At 48.4% G+C, this 15,123-nt stretch overlaps 2 protein-coding genes across 2 annotated transcripts in view; both read left to right on the plus strand.

Moving 5' to 3' along the window:
- Window positions 1–849: 849 nt before the first annotated feature.
- On the plus strand, window positions 850–12,172 carry TUT1 (terminal uridylyl transferase 1, U6 snRNA-specific). The gene is made up of 9 exons (XM_019645617.1): window positions 850–1,123; window positions 2,651–2,841; window positions 7,184–7,499; window positions 7,682–7,782; window positions 8,880–9,343; window positions 9,930–10,039; window positions 10,182–10,292; window positions 10,458–10,550; window positions 10,973–12,172. The coding sequence occupies exons 1-9, from the start codon at window positions 928–930 to the stop codon at window positions 12,127–12,129; spliced, it is 2,739 nt and encodes a 912-aa protein (XP_019501162.1). The 5' UTR covers window positions 850–927; the 3' UTR covers window positions 12,130–12,172.
- A 1,010-nt stretch (window positions 12,173–13,182) lies between these two features.
- EEF1G (eukaryotic translation elongation factor 1 gamma) overlaps window positions 13,183–15,123 on the plus strand; it is a 10,657-nt gene continuing 8,716 nt past the window's right edge. The window contains exons 1-2 of the mRNA XM_019645589.1: window positions 13,183–13,335; window positions 14,406–14,564. Coding sequence (XP_019501134.1) covers window positions 13,324–13,335; window positions 14,406–14,564 — 171 coding nt within the window. The 5' untranslated portion in view covers window positions 13,183–13,323. The remainder of the gene's footprint in view (window positions 13,336–14,405; window positions 14,565–15,123) is intronic.

Below are 15,123 nucleotides of genomic sequence, written 5' to 3' on the forward strand. Positions count from 1 at the left end.
TAAGTCTATTATGTGCTCCTTGGCCACTTCTTTAGAGATGGGGAGCAGCCTCAGCAGTTGTGACTTGCTCAAGGTTACAGACCTTGAGAAATCTGCCTCAGATCCACTGCTCTTTACAGAGTCCATGGCTGTGAACTGATAACCACAGCAAGAGCTGCTTAGTCCATCTGACAGTCCTCTCTGTCTCATGGTCCATGTCCCTAGGGCGTCCCCAGCTCGCTTACTCTCCCCATCCTGAGCTTACACCTGCAGTGTCCCAATGAACTGACCACTATACCAGTCTGGGGGAGAGCAGCACTTTCCCCTCCAGTGTCTTTACTCATTTGCCACCACAGTAGGTTCCGTCGCATTTCTTGAAGTGGCCCTGGCACCTCATGAGAGCACTCCATGCAACCCACTACTGCAGAAGGAAAGCATGGCTCACCTGGACCGCAGCGACCTGGCTGTGTCCCCTTGGAAGGTGACTGGTGGGGACAGAGCTCCCCAACCAGGGTTGGGAAGCCGTCGCAGAACACCTATTTGGGGGGAGGACGGAGGGCAGAAGGAGGTTGGGAGTCCAGGGACAGCTCTGGGCTTCACGGAGGCTGGTCATCCTCCTTTATACGCCAGGTAAACATGGGGTTGAGGATACAGCCGCGCGGGTCTCTACCGCCCCTTGAAGCAGGGAACAACCTGCCCAAGACCCCCAGCGACGAAACAGCCGGCTGTCCACCCGGCGCCGGCCTTTGTGGCTGCTCTTATGAATATTCACTATTCTTTGAGCCAATGAGCGTCTGCACATCTCAGCACACCAATTGGCTTACCGCATGCAGATAAGCATCACAGATGGGCGGCTTTTCCTAGAGCACACAGAGCATTAACACGGGTTGGAAACGGAACTGAGTCGAAGGAACCTGGTTTCCGGAGGAGTGTGCCCTCACTCAGCAGATGCGACGTCATTTCCTATTGGGCTGGCGGAAGTTGCTTCCGAGCGCGTTGCGATTTGGAAGAGTTCCGGTAGTGGCAGAAGTGGTTGCATTGGGTCGGAACCCGGGAGTTGCGATGGCGGCGATGGATTCGGATGTCGAATCGCTGCCGCGTGGGGCTTTCCGCTGTTGCCTCTGTCACATCACTACAGCCAACCGTAAGCGGTGGCTAGTGAGGGGGTGGGTGGTTATGGGCTTTCGTCTTTTGGTCCTAGCGAAAGTTAAGGTTACAGGTCATCGTTTTTGTCAGGTGGGTTGCTTGAGTAGCGCTCACCTTCGTTTTCACTCTGCCAGTCCCAAGGGATTAGAGGGTGGGGAAAGTCCTAACACCTTACACCTCTCTTTCCCAGTATCCGAAATCTCCACAACGAAAGTTTCGTTATTTTAGTCCCCCTTTAACTGTCATCTATTGGACATCCCCTTTGTGCCTGGTACTGTGCTAGGCTCGAGGGTGGGGAGGGGGGATTCAGAGACGAAAGGAGTTCACCATCTAGAGATGGAGAGACAATTTCAATGCTCTAAATATGTTTGGGGAGCTGTGGGATTACAGAGAAGGAAGTAATTAAGTCAGGAAGCCCTACAGAGGACCTACCCAAAGGCAGGGGTGGATGGGTGAAGTAGCATGGCGTGCATTGACTGAAAGGTGGGCTTAGAAAAGTTGACAAGGTCCTTGGATCACAGTGCAAGGGGTTCAATGAAACCTTAAATTACACTTTTGAAGTCTGGACTCATCTAAACAGGCTCTTTCATTCTTTTTCTGTGTGAATGGCGCTGCTGCAATTTGTTCAGTAGGATCAGCCAGAAACCCAGGATAGTCTTCCCCCACCCCACATGTACATTGATGACATCAAGCAGCTGACTCAAAATGTAATAAAAATAACAATGACAGCTAAACTTTTTCCACATTCACCATGTACTAGACTCTGCCAAGTGCTATGTATGAATAATACCTATTTGTTATGTATGATTATTATCTTGATTTTATGTCTGAAGAAATTGATGTACAGAGAGGTTAAGTAAATTGCCCAAGATCTCACACAGCTTGACAGAGCTGGTATTTGAACTTGGGCAGTGTGGCTTCAGATCTTGCACTTGCAATCTTTATACCATACTCAGAGATGATCCATGGGAAATAGTCTAGGGTCCTGATATATTTAGTTCTGTACTCGTATATGACTTGGGTAAGTTACCTGGTAATTTTGTTAAAATTTGTAGGTGTTCTTTTACCTAGCACTTACAGATGTTTTTTTTGTTTTTCTTTTCCTCCCTGTGCATCTGTGTCCAATTTTATTTATAGTACTTGATTTTTTTTAAAATTAAAGTTAATTGGGGTGACAATTGTTAGTAAAGTTACATAGGTTTCAGATGTACAATTCTGTAATACATCATCTGTATATCACATTGTGTGTTCACCACCCAGAGTCAGTTCTTCTATCGCCATGTATTTGATACAGATGGTTTAAGAAATATGTGTAGTATAGTCAGTCCTCCTGGGAACCACTTAGAATGCACTGTACATATAGACAGTGGACAAGAGAGGAAGGTGAAAGGAGCATGACTTTGTTTGTTTAAAGGTCACACTTTCTATGGCTTGGAAGGATCAGTAGGATTTAGGTATACAGAGTCAGGGGACAGGTATACTGAAGAGTGACCTGGATGTTTTTGTTTCACTTTTGTTTTTGCAGGACCCAGCCTAGATGCCCACCTGGGAGGCCGGAAACACCGGCACCTGGTACAGCTACGAGCTGCGCGAAAGGCCCAGGGACTTCGAAGTGTGTTTGTCAGTGGCTTTCCCCGGAATGTGGATTCTACTCAGCTCTCTGAGTATTTCCAGACATTTGGACCTGTGGCCAGTGTTGTCATGGATAAGGACAAGGTACAGTGAATGGCTCTGCAGATAAAGAATGAGTCAGGTGTGCCACACACCAAAAGAAATGAGAAAGGGAGAAACCAGGGGTCTCTTTTGACTGGTTCCTAATGTTGCTTGTCTATGGTGGACATTACATTATTTGGACTAGTCCAGCTTTGTGAGCACTGCCCCAGCTTGAATTTTCTCAGTTAGTCGTTGGGGGACTTGTTGGTCATTCATTTGTTCATTCAATCTTTTATTTGCCAAATACTTGTTAACTGCTAACTTTGTACTAGGCACTGTATTTAGGGTTGCATTCTGAATAGTGAATAGGATAGATGTGGTCCCTGCTCACACAAAACTTACAGTCTAGACAATTAAATGAGTAATTACAGTGAAGTGGGTGCTTTAAAACCACACGATTGGGAGACCCATCCTAACCCCACAAGAGACTGGCTCGTAAACCAGCTAGCAGTTTATTAGCTTATACTGAGAAGTACTGAAGTTGCCTGGTCAGAATACCCTGTCCTCCGGACAGTGCTGGGCAAACAGGCTTGTTCTTTGTGGACCTTTTTGTCTTGTTTCCATGCAGACCTTTTGTCAGTGTCCCTTGAAAAAAGTTCACTGTTGTAGTGTTTCGTTCTGTGATCATATTGCTGTTCTGAGGCTGCACTCTGGTGGTGTAGGCGTGGCTTAGGTGATCCCAAATCTCCTTAGCATTCCAAGTCTTTTTTTAGAATGGGGAGGGGTCTGTTTTTCTTAGGGATTGCATTAACCCACCATGGCTTAAACAAAAGTGGTTCAATTGTTCTCTTATAACTAGAAGTCCAGACCTGGGCAGTCTCGGGTTTTGCTGTTTTCCTGCTCTGTCATTATTGGCATGTGGCTGTTACTTCATAGATGTGATAATGCTGCTTTCATATCTTCAGCCAAGAAGAAGGGGCAGGTTGAAGGGCAGAGTGTGAAAGGCTAGTGCCAGCTGAGTCTGATCATCACCTTACCCCCGTTTTCTTTATTTCCCAGGACAGTAACCTTTTCCAGAGGACTCTGCAGTAGATTTCTCATTGGCCAGAACTCTATTACATGATTACAATGTGTAATTACAGACAAGCCTGGGAAATGAATTTATTTTAGCTGGGCACTTTGCCCTTCTGAACAAAAATCGGGATTCTGTCAGTAAGGAAGAAAGGGACAATGTTTATGGAGTGGGCAGCTGGCAGTGTCTGCCCCAGGTTACTTCTTCAGAAAGTTCATGTTTTTTTCAATTATAAAGCATGATCTTTTCCTGAATTTAAACCTCAAGTTTCTGAGGCTTCTAATTATTATAACAATAATGACTAAAAATTTTATTGAGCAGTTATTATGTACAGTTATGTGCTAAGTATTTTATATGCAATATTTCATTTATTCTCCAAAACATTTCCTTGAGGGAGATCATCACTGGGAAGTTGGAGATTTGGGGGTTTAAGCCCCAGCTTGGGAGGCAATTACAAAGTACTTCTATGAGTTTTAGTTTCTTAATTTGTAAAACGGGAATAATAATACATGTCTTGTAGGAGTCTTCTGAGACTTAGCAATTGTTTATATGTGAACTGCTAGGTGTAAAATAAGCCCTCAGGAAGTGGAAGCCATAGCTGGGGATGCTGGTATTGAGAGGAGAAAGATGGCCAAGACACAGGCTTCTGAATCTGCCAATTCTGCCATCCCTGTCGCCTTCTATGGGGTTCTAGAGGGAGCTATGTGCACAAAGACTAGGGCAGGCTAAGAGACACCTGGTTTCTAGCTGGGGCTTTGGTCGCAAACTTTGAACCACAGTGTGGTGAGCTGTGTGACTTCTCAGTTAGAAGATTAGTCTGGGCAGGTCTAAGTGGCTGCTTTTTGCCTTGGTTTCACTTTGGTTCTTTGCTGTCTTTGGCATAAGGGTAGAAGTGAAGGTAGGAAGGGCAACCCCCCTTTTATTTTCATTTGAGTTATGACTTACACAGCATAAAATTCACCCATTTTTAAAAATGATTTTATGGGGGAATTAGAAGAGGGAACAACATTGGGGAATCAGGGAAGGGGAACAAACAAGTTGCTGTCCTTTTGTTCTTCAGTCTAGTTGTGGAGGACGTCGCTTCACTGGTCCATGTTGGTATTATCATTATGCTCCTCCCGGGTGAGGCAGATCGGTCACCGGCCATTCGATGGCGGTTCCTGGCTGCTCACGGCAGCTCACACTGCCGGCCGCTCGCTGGCTGCTGGCCACTCACGGCAGCCCACTGCAGCCCCACTGCAGCCTACGCTGTCACCGGCGACTCACAGCAGCCTAGCTTCAGGTCGAGCTGTTGTTCACCATCTTAGCTGTAGCAGCATCACTGGCCCTCATGTGGAATCCGAACCGGTGGCCCTGCTGCTCAGAGCTTGCGCTCCCAAGCCAACTCTTAACCAGTGAGCTACTTGGCCGGTCCCCCCTAAAATTCACCCTTTTAAAGTATACAGTTCAGTGTTTGTTCATGTACAGTAGTCTCTCCTTATCTGCGGGGCAAACATTCCAAGGCCCCCAGTGGATGCTTGAAACCGCAAATAGTATCGAACCCTATATATACAGTTGACCCTTGAACAACATGGGTTTGAACTGCGAGGGTCATTTGTACTGCACAGGTCAACTGAAAAATATCTGTGTTTAAGTGGACCTGCTTAGCTGAAACTCATATTGCTCAAGGGTCAACTGTACTATGTCTTTCCTATGTATACATATGTGTGATAAAGTGTAATTTACAAATTAGGCATAGTAAGAGATTAACAACAGTAATTAATAATAAAATAGAACAGTTATAATACAGAGAGTGCCCCCAAAATGCATACCTATATTAAGAAAGGAAAAAACTGTATTAAAATTGTAATAACCTATACCGATAACAAAAGATGAATACAAGTCACGTTCGACTTCTGCAATTACGAGAGGTGCTCAAAGTGGTTACCATCAGCATAACTTTAATACAGTTTTTTCTTTTCTTAAAATGTGTATACATTTTTTGGGCACCCTCTGTGTACTGTAATAAAAGTTACGTAAATGTGGCATCATTAAGTAAAATAGGGGTTACTTGAACTCAAGCACTGATAACCATGACAGTTAGTCGGTAACTTGAGATGGCTACTAAGTGACTAGGAGGAAGGTAGCATATACAGTGTGGAGATGCTGGACAAAGCACCTGGGTGGGACAGGGTGGGCAGAGTGGCACGGAATGAGATTTCATCACGCTACTCAGAATGGCACGAAATTTAAAACTTCTAAATTGTTTATTTATTGAATTTCCCATTTAATATTTTCAGACCATTTTCAGTTGACCACAGGTAACTGAAACCACGAAAAGTGAAATCTTGGATAAGGGGGAATTATTGTATTTACAAGGCTCTGCAACAGTCTCTAATGTCTAATTCCAGAGTGTTTTCATCGCCCCACAAAGAAACTGCATATCCATTATCAGTCATTCCCCATCCGTGATTCAGGCCTGTGTGCTGGTGAGGCTGTCCCCGTGGTTAATTTTTGTATATGGTATGAGGTAGGGGTCCACCATCAGTGTTTTGCATGTGTCTATCCACTTGTCCCACACCATGTGTTGAGAAGACTATTCTTTCATCATTAAATGGTCTTGGCACCTTTGTTGAAAATCAGTTGACCATAGACGCACGGGCTTATTTCTGGAGTCTCAATTACATTTCCTTCATCAGCATGTCTGTCTTTATGCCAGTACCACACTGTCTTGATTACTGTGGAGGGCACCTTTTTATGAGCAGGAGGAGGCTCTAGCTTTGCCACTGAAGAGAATACAAAAGAATGTAGGTTTTGGCCCTAAAACAGTCATATTTTTCCTGTTCCTGCTAACAGTTTAGCTTTAGAAAATATATACTATATGGCCCATTGAATATTGTTGAACTCAGCCATATCTTAGCAGCATGGCTATCATTTTGCTGTTGTTCCTAGGTGGTAAGTTTGTTGAGGTAAGGTGTATGTGTTTATATTTACATCTAGCACAGTGTTCATTACATGGATGCTTAATGTTAAAAGTGTCTAATTAAAGCAGGAAAAGTTAGGGGATGGGTCAGAGTATAACCAGTAAAGTCACGTCATTGGGAAGAGTAGGGGACAACGAAATTGGTAAAATGTGATTTTCAGAGCACAGCCTGGGGTGAGAATAAAGTGTGTGGGATACAAGTGAGGAAGAGAATTGCTTTTCTAAGTATGTTTCCGGCTGTTACAGAAACAGCAAGCAAATATTCCCGATTGATAGGATAGTCCCCCTTTCAGAATTCTCGTCCACTCTCAGACCATGTGTTTGGGTTCCTGGTTGCAAAACCATCATCCCTACCTGTTGTGGTTTGCCAGGGAGTGTTTGCCATCGTGGAGATGGCAGACGTGGGTGCCCAGGAAGCTGTCCTGTCACAGCCGCAGCATAGCCTGGGAGGACATCGCCTGCGCGTCCGGCCACGGGAGCAGAAAGAGTTCCAGAGCCCAGCCTCCAAATCCCCTAAAGGAGCGGCCCTCGACAGTCTCCAGCTGGCCGCAGCACTAGCCGAGGCCCCAGATGTGGGAGCACAAATGGTGAAGCTGGTGGGGCTGAGGGAGCTGTCTGAGGCTGAGCGGCAGCTTCGGAGCCTTGTGGTGGCCCTGATGCAGGAGGTCTTCACAGAGTTCTTCCCCGGTGAGCCACCTTCCTCACTGTGACTGAGCCCACCCTGCCCCTCCCTGCCCCGTCTGCATCCCCAGTCCTCCCTCAGCTAGAGGTGTTTATTTGGTTGCTCTTTCATCTTTGTGCCCTGTTATGTTCTTCCACCCCTTAGCCCCCCAATGTCTCCTGACCTTTATTCTCTGCTCGGCACCCAGGCTGTGTGGTCCATCCTTTTGGCTCTTCCATAAATAGCTTTGACGTCCATGGCTGTGATCTTGACCTCTTCCTGGATCTGGGTGACTTGGAAGAGCCCCAGGTGAGTGAGCAGGGAGCAGCTTGGAACAGTCAGTAGGATTGGTTATGTGACTTTGGGCAAGCATGTTACCTCTCATCTGTTAAATGGGGATAATGGGACCTGCCTGAAAGGGTTTTGTAATTGGAGAGATGTGAATGCAGATGTGCATAAGGTAGGACGAAAATGAATTGACATGAGATAGATGGCATTTGTAACAGGAAAAAAACCAGATTTCAAAATGGCATAGATAATATCTTATTTTGGAAAAAGAAATATAAAAAAATGTATACCAAGACATACAATAAGGTAATTTTTGGGTTATGTTTTTGCTTATCTGTATTTTCTAACATCAAATGTATAGATCCTGCTTTTGGAATACAAAAGGGTTATTTAAAAAAAAAAAGACTTTATTTTTTACAGTTTTAGGTTCATAGCAAAATTGAGCAGAAAGTATAAAGTTCCCATAAACCTCCTGCCCCACAAAAAGGTTTACTTTTAAAATAAAATTTCTTTTATCCTCTTTTTTTCTCTACACACACACACACACACACACACACACACACACACACACACACNACACACACACACACACACACACACACACACACACACACACACACTTGTTCTGAATCATTTGAGAGTAGGTTGCATACATCACATCTTTACCCCTTAATGCTCCAGTGTGTATTACCTAAGAATCAAGGTAATATTCTAGTGTATTACCACAGTACCATTATCAAGTTGAGGAAATGTTATACTGGTAGAAGTGTAAAACATTATAAGACTTTAATCCACAGTCCGTACTCCAGTTTTGTCAGCTGCCCTGTTGTGTTGTCTCTTCAGTTTTCTTTCATCTAAAATAGCTCCTCCACCTTTTTTAGTCTTTCATGACAATGACATTTTTATAGAATACAGAACATTTATTTTATGGCTTTAAAAGGGTATTTTTAGTTAAAAAAAAAAGTATTGTGAGGATTAAACGAGTTCATATGTATAAAGCCCTTAGCATAGGGCCTGGCACATAATAAGTAGGAAGTCATAGGTATATCTTGGGGACGGGAATGTTCCCATGAGGGGACAGCAGGAGAGGCATTCACTTGGCTCCTTTCCATTCACAGCCAGCCCCAAAGGCTCCAGAGTCCCCATCCTTGGACTCGGCCCTTGCATCCCCACTGGACCCTCAAGCCTGCACCCCAGCCTCTCCTCCAGACTCACAGCCTCCGGCTTCTCCCCAAAACTCGGAAGCCCTGGACTTTGAAATTCCTTCCTCCTCCCTGGCACCCCACACTCCGGACTCAGCTTTGGCCTCTGAGACCCTTGCCTCTCCCCACTCCCTGCCTCCAGCCTCACCACTGCAGGAGGACCGGGGAGAGGGGGACCTGGGGAAGGCTCTGGAACTAGCAGAGGCCCCGAAGGGGGAGGAAACAGAGCAGGGAGCCATGCTGGAGCTGGTGGGATCCATTCTTCGCGGCTGTGTCCCTGGAGTGTACCGAGTCCAAACGGTGCCCTCTGCCCGACGCCCTGTGGTCAAGTTCTGCCACCGGCCTTCAGGTCTCCATGGTGACATCTCCCTCAGTAACCGGTACCTTTGTTTAGGGGGGTGGCTGGGGAAGGCCAGCTAAGCATTCCGGGGTGGCTGAGGAGAGAGCCCTGGTGGGGGGGCTCCTGCACCCGCCAAGCCTCAAGGTGTCCTTGTTTGGACCCACCCCTCTTTCTGCCACTCATCTCCTGCCTGGCTTCCATGTCAGTGGAAAGTGCCTTTTTTGGGATACTATGTTTAAGGGATTTAGGAAAGAGTTCCATGTTTGGGTAAGTTGGGAAATACTAAGTTAAACACAAATAAGTTTCTCCCATCCCTCCTTCTCCACCACTTCTTTCTCTCTTCCTCTTTCCCTCTCTTTCTCTTTTCCTTCCTTTCTCCCTCCCTTCCTGTCTTTGTTTCTTTGCATAGTAAAGGCTCTGAGCAGGTTTATAACAACATGCTCCGAAGGTCCGAGACGGGCATATAGGATGTCGTGTTCTTTGTACACCCTCTCACGAGACCACTGTGTCAGCAAACACTTTGGAAACCCTCTCTGGTCCCCATTACACAGTCTGGAATGGGAGCTGGGGGTGATAGGTTCAGAGGGTTACAGAACCCTAACATCCTGGTCTCCTCTTTGTCCCAGGCTGGCCCTGCATAACTCCCGCTTCCTGAGTCTTTGCTCCGAGCTGGATGAACGAGTACGGCCCCTCGTGTACACCCTCCGCTGCTGGGCTCAGGGTCGAGGACTAGCAGGTGAGAGTCAGGACAGAGCTGGGGCTGAGTTGGTGTCAGGCAAAGAAGGGAGGCAGCTACAGGAACCAGGATTGAGAAAAACTGCCAAGGGGGGGATCGGAAGCACCTCTAATCTAACTGGAATTATTGATTATTTACCCAGGGAGTGGCCCCCTTCTCAATAACTACGCCCTGACCTTGCTCGTGATCTATTTCCTTCAGACCAGGGACCCTCCTGTGTTGCCCACTGTGTCCCAACTCACCCAGAAAACAGGTACAGCAGCCCAGCCTCCACCCTCTCTATATCATTAGCTTCATCTCTCTCCTTCATCTCACTCGGACACACTAAGTTACCCTGGGGGTGAGATCTCTGCTATCACCCACCTTTCCCCCTGATCATCCTGCTTCCAGGCTGACCCTCACCTTTTCACTTTCACAGGTGAGGGCGAACAGGTGGAGGTTGATGGCTGGGACTGTAGTTTCCCCAGGGATGCCTCGAGACTGGAGCCCAGCACCAATCAGGAGCCCCTGAGTGAGTTTGGGGAGCCCACAGAGGACTATTAAATAATGTTGATCAGAACAGTAGGTAACGTACATCCCACAGTTACTGTGTGCCAGGCATGGTTCTCACAGTAGCCTTGGGAGTCGGCTAGTGTTGTTACTGCCATTTCACAGATGGATGAAGAAACCATGCCTTAGAGTAATGAAGTGGCTTGCCCAAGGTTACACTGCTAGCAAAGGGAAGGAGTAGTATCTGGGAAGTGACGTTTCTGGGGGCACAGGGAGAGAGCTTAGCCTTGTGTTTATAGGGATCAGAGGAGCCTGGCTTCTGGTGCTGTTCTGAGCCACTTAGAAGGGAGAAAGAAAGTCCTACTAAGGGAATGGCTCCGGTTCAGGGCCTGTCTCAGTTCTGGCCCTCAGTAACCCCTTTTCCTGGTCTTCCTGCTCTTCCAGGTTCCCTGCTAGCCCAGTTCTTCTCCAGCGTCTCTTGTTGGGATCTTCGTGGCTCACTGCTCTCCCTGCGGGAGGGTCGAGCACTGCCTGTGGCAGGGGGCCTGCCCTCTAATCTCTGGGAGGGTCTGCGCCTTGGCCCCATGAATCTTCAGGACCCCTTTGACCTGAGTCACAACGTGGCAGCCAATGTAACCAGCCGTGTAGCCGGGAGGCTACAGAACTGCTGCCGAGCGGCAGCCAATTACTGCCGAAGCCTTCAGTACCAGCAGCGTTCCTCCCGGGGTCGGGACTGGGGGCTGCTCCCCCTTCTGCAGCCAAGCTCCCCTAGCTCCCTGCTGTCTGCAACACCCATCCCCTTATCCCCTGCTCCCTTTACCCAGCTCACTGCTGCCCTGGTCCAGGTGTTCAGAGAAGCATTGGGGTGCCATATAGAACAGGGAACCAAGAGACTGCGGTCAGAGGGAGGTAGAAATGGAGATTCTCCCCAGGGAGGGTCAAGCAAAAGATTGAAATTAGATGGACAGAAAACAAGCTGTGAGGAGGGGAAGGAGGAGCAACAAGGATGTGCGGGGGACCACGGTGAAGATGGGGTGGAAGAAATGGTTATAGAGATTGGAGAGACAGTGGAGGACTGGGCCATGCAGAGCCCTGGGCAGCCCGGGGAGCCTCCCCTGATGGCTGGAAAGCACCGAGCCACTGGAGGAACGGAGCAGGAGCAGTCAGGCCATGCAGCGCTGGCAGAGCAGGGGCCCAAAGGACCTGAGGCAGCCCGAGAAGGGTCCCAGGGTGAGACAGTGAAGGGGGCATCACTCTCCTCAGTGAGCTGGCGCTGTGCCTTGTGGCACCGAGTGTGGCAGGGGCGGCGGCGTGCCCGGAGACGCTTGCAGCAGCGAACTAAGGAAGGAGGCAGAGGCGGTGCTGGCGCAGGAGTAGAGTGGCTGGCGACGGAGGCTCGGGTAACCCAGGAACTGAGAGGACCGAGCGGTGCTGAACAGAGGCCTGAGACTGAGCCGCTCCTGACCTTTGTGGCGTCGGCCTCCCAGGCTGACCAGACTCTCACCGTGACCCCACTTCAGGATTCCCAAGGCCTGTTTCCTGATCTCCATCATTTCTTACAGGTTTTCCTCCCTCAAGCACTTCGAAATCTCCTCAAGTGAAGACTGACCCTAAAGGGCAATAAAGCTGCTAGTTTAATAAACACTACAGTGTCCTCGAATTTCCGCCTGGTAACAATGCTCCTTCCACCGAGCACTTCTCCTTCCCAGACCTTAAGGCAGCCTTCTCAGAAGTGCCTTCTCCAGCCACCTCAAAATAGGTCTCAGCCTGTTTTCTTCTTACCATTTATCACGGCTCTTGGGGAGTGCCTAGGACTGTATGTCTGGCCCCTGGAGCCCACTCGGGAGAGGAGAGTTCTGGAGTGATGGCGTGCTGCGTGGGGGTATTGAGCAGTACCTGAGAGAAGAACCAAGTTTGCCTCCTTTACCTTGCCGAGGTTTACGAATGGTGACAGCCTGAAATTTGGGTTCCGGGTTCTTCACGCATTCTTCACACACTTAACAGAATTCATCCTGTTCTAAAATTGGGTAAAAGATTTTCAGACCTGAACATAGGTAAATGGAAACCCGTATCAGTTTGTCTTAAATTGTCAACCCCTCCAGAGTGACAGGAGGTGGGATATGGCTGTTGTCCCTTAGCCCCTCCCCTGTTGCAGGCCCATGAACTAGTGCCCTTCTGGAAATAACAGCATCCCGGAGATGCAAGGTGGTTTAATGAGAGAAAAACCAAATGTAACAGAGGGTTTCAGACTTGGGCACCGATTAATGCATTCATCTCTAGAAAACCAGTGTTTTCAGCTCCACTCAGTGGAGTGTCACAAGTCATGATGTTAGGGGCTTGGCGGGACCTCCCATCAGCTCTCATCTCCGGGCCTCACTTATACTGCGGCCTGGAGGGGGAGGCCTGCGATACCCGGCGCGGCGCAGGCCTGGCAGCTGTGCCACGTAGCTAGCTGCCTAGGGGCAGCTGTCCAGCTAGTTCTCAGTTTCTCCTCCCTTCGCGCCCGCGCCCTCTTTACACATTGGGACTCGGATTGGCCATACCTGAGGGGCGGGCGAGTCAAGTGAGCCACTACGCAGGCGCGAGCATTTTCCGCGCCAGTCAGCAGGCCCCACCCCCTCTTTCCAATTCAGCAGCCGTGGTCTACAGAACTGTCGTGCGTATGCCTTCTATGCCGTCCTCGCTTTCCGGCGGCTGTTTCTCTACGGCTCTCCTCTTCCCCCCTCCCTTCTTCCCCTGACGGCTTACTTTGCGGCAGCACTGAGAGCCCCACCCCCTTTCTCTGCGGAATCACCATGGCGGCTGGGGTAAGTTTGCCGGCTCTGGCCACACAGGTCACTATATCCGACGCCATCCTCTCTCCGAGTAGGACCAGCCGACGTCAGAGGAGTTCTGGAGCTGAGTGGGGAACTGACTCGGGGTCTAGAGACCTTACTGTTGGAGAGCAGAGCTTCCAGGCCCCGGAGGGGAACTGAGGCTGGGGCTGTCGGAGGCCAAAGAGATGGAAGGGTCTGGGTTATAGGAGAAAAGAGATGCCGGATCCTGGCCGTCTGGGGCCTGAGAAAGGGGTTCGGGTTCATTGCTACCTCGAGACGTGGGATCCGGGCAGGTTGACAGAACTTTTGCGACCGTTTTTGTGGGGCAACAGCAGAGACGGTGAAGAGCAGGGTCTTTGTGGGCAGGTACGGCTGGCCACGGTCTAAGGGTCGTCCATCAGGGAGGCTTGGGAGCGAGAGGTCTCTCCGGACTGTGGAGTCAGACCAGTAGGACCCCACTGGCCAGGTAGGCAGCACCAGGGAACTCACTGCGGGACAGGACCGGAGGAATGGAATGCGTGACAAGGGAAGAAAGGGTTTTTTTAGGGAGAGAAGATGCCATTCGGTATCCCTGTCCCTGTGGCTCTTCGGAGGGGAACTTGGAAATGTCTTGGGGCGGGGGGTGTGTGTGTCTTAGAGACAAGGACGATGCTTGTGAAGCGGTGAGAGCCGCTCAGCAGTAGACAGGCACTCGGTAACCATCAATGAATGAAACAAGGGAAGACAGGGGTGTATGTTTGTCGCAGATGGAGTCTGAGGGAGCTGGAAGTTGGGGATTTCTTGGAGATATATTTGAGGGGAAGAGAATGCTTCTAGAGATGTCCTTAGGGAAGGTCAAGTCTGTCAACAAGCTTTATTTAGCAGTTGGTGTGTAGTTCTGTGCTCGGTATTTCAGAGGACTCTGATTACACATGACAGATTCTGAAGAGCTTGGTTCACCAGCAGTAGTAAAAGAATGAGTTGAATAGATTGGAATTGTTCAGGGAAGTCATCCCAGAGGTGACATTTAGGACTTGGGACCCTTCTACTCACTAACATTTTTCCCCCTCTTTCTTGCACAGACGCTGTACACATACCCTGAAAACTGGAGGGCTTTCAAGGCCCTCATTGCCGCTCAGTACAGCGGGGCTCAGGTCCGCGTGCTCTCCGCACCACCCCACTTCCACTTTGGTCAAACCAACCGCACCCCTGAATTTCTCCGTAAATTTCCAGCCGGCAAGGTGAGTAGGGGAGTGGGAGGAGGGGGTCTTTGGTTCTGAGAACCCAAGTGGCCATAAGATTCTATCACTTTGAAGATCGCCTTCATCTTTAAAAGGGAGCTTCCCATTTTTTTTCCACGTTACAGTGATTATTTTAAAAACACTCATATTATGAGACAATTGCAGATTTCCATGTAGTTAAAATAATAAAGAACTATTCAATGACATTTGAAAAAATTTACAGGCTGGCTTTGTGTTTGTGGGAGAGAAAATGAGTTTTGACTGTTTTCAGTACAAATATGTCAAGTATTTACTATGAGCAGAATTCTTGCCCCCGGGGTCTTACAGAAATAGATAGATAACCATGCTAGGAGTAGAAGATCAAGTGCAGTGTGGGGAGCAGCATAATATTTTGAATATTATAGATGTAGATATAAGACTTGGCTTCTGACCTTTTGCTTGTTTGGTTGAGGTTTTTTTGTTTGTTTTTTAAAGATTTTTATTGGGGAATTGGGGGGATAGGAACAGTGCTGGGGAATTGGGGGAAGGGGAACAGACAAGTTGCTGTCCTTTTGTTCTT

Source organism: Hipposideros armiger, unplaced genomic scaffold (assembly GCF_001890085.2).
Source record: "Hipposideros armiger isolate ML-2016 unplaced genomic scaffold, ASM189008v1 scaffold_93, whole genome shotgun sequence".
Classification (NCBI taxonomy): domain Eukaryota; kingdom Metazoa; phylum Chordata; class Mammalia; order Chiroptera; family Hipposideridae; genus Hipposideros; species Hipposideros armiger.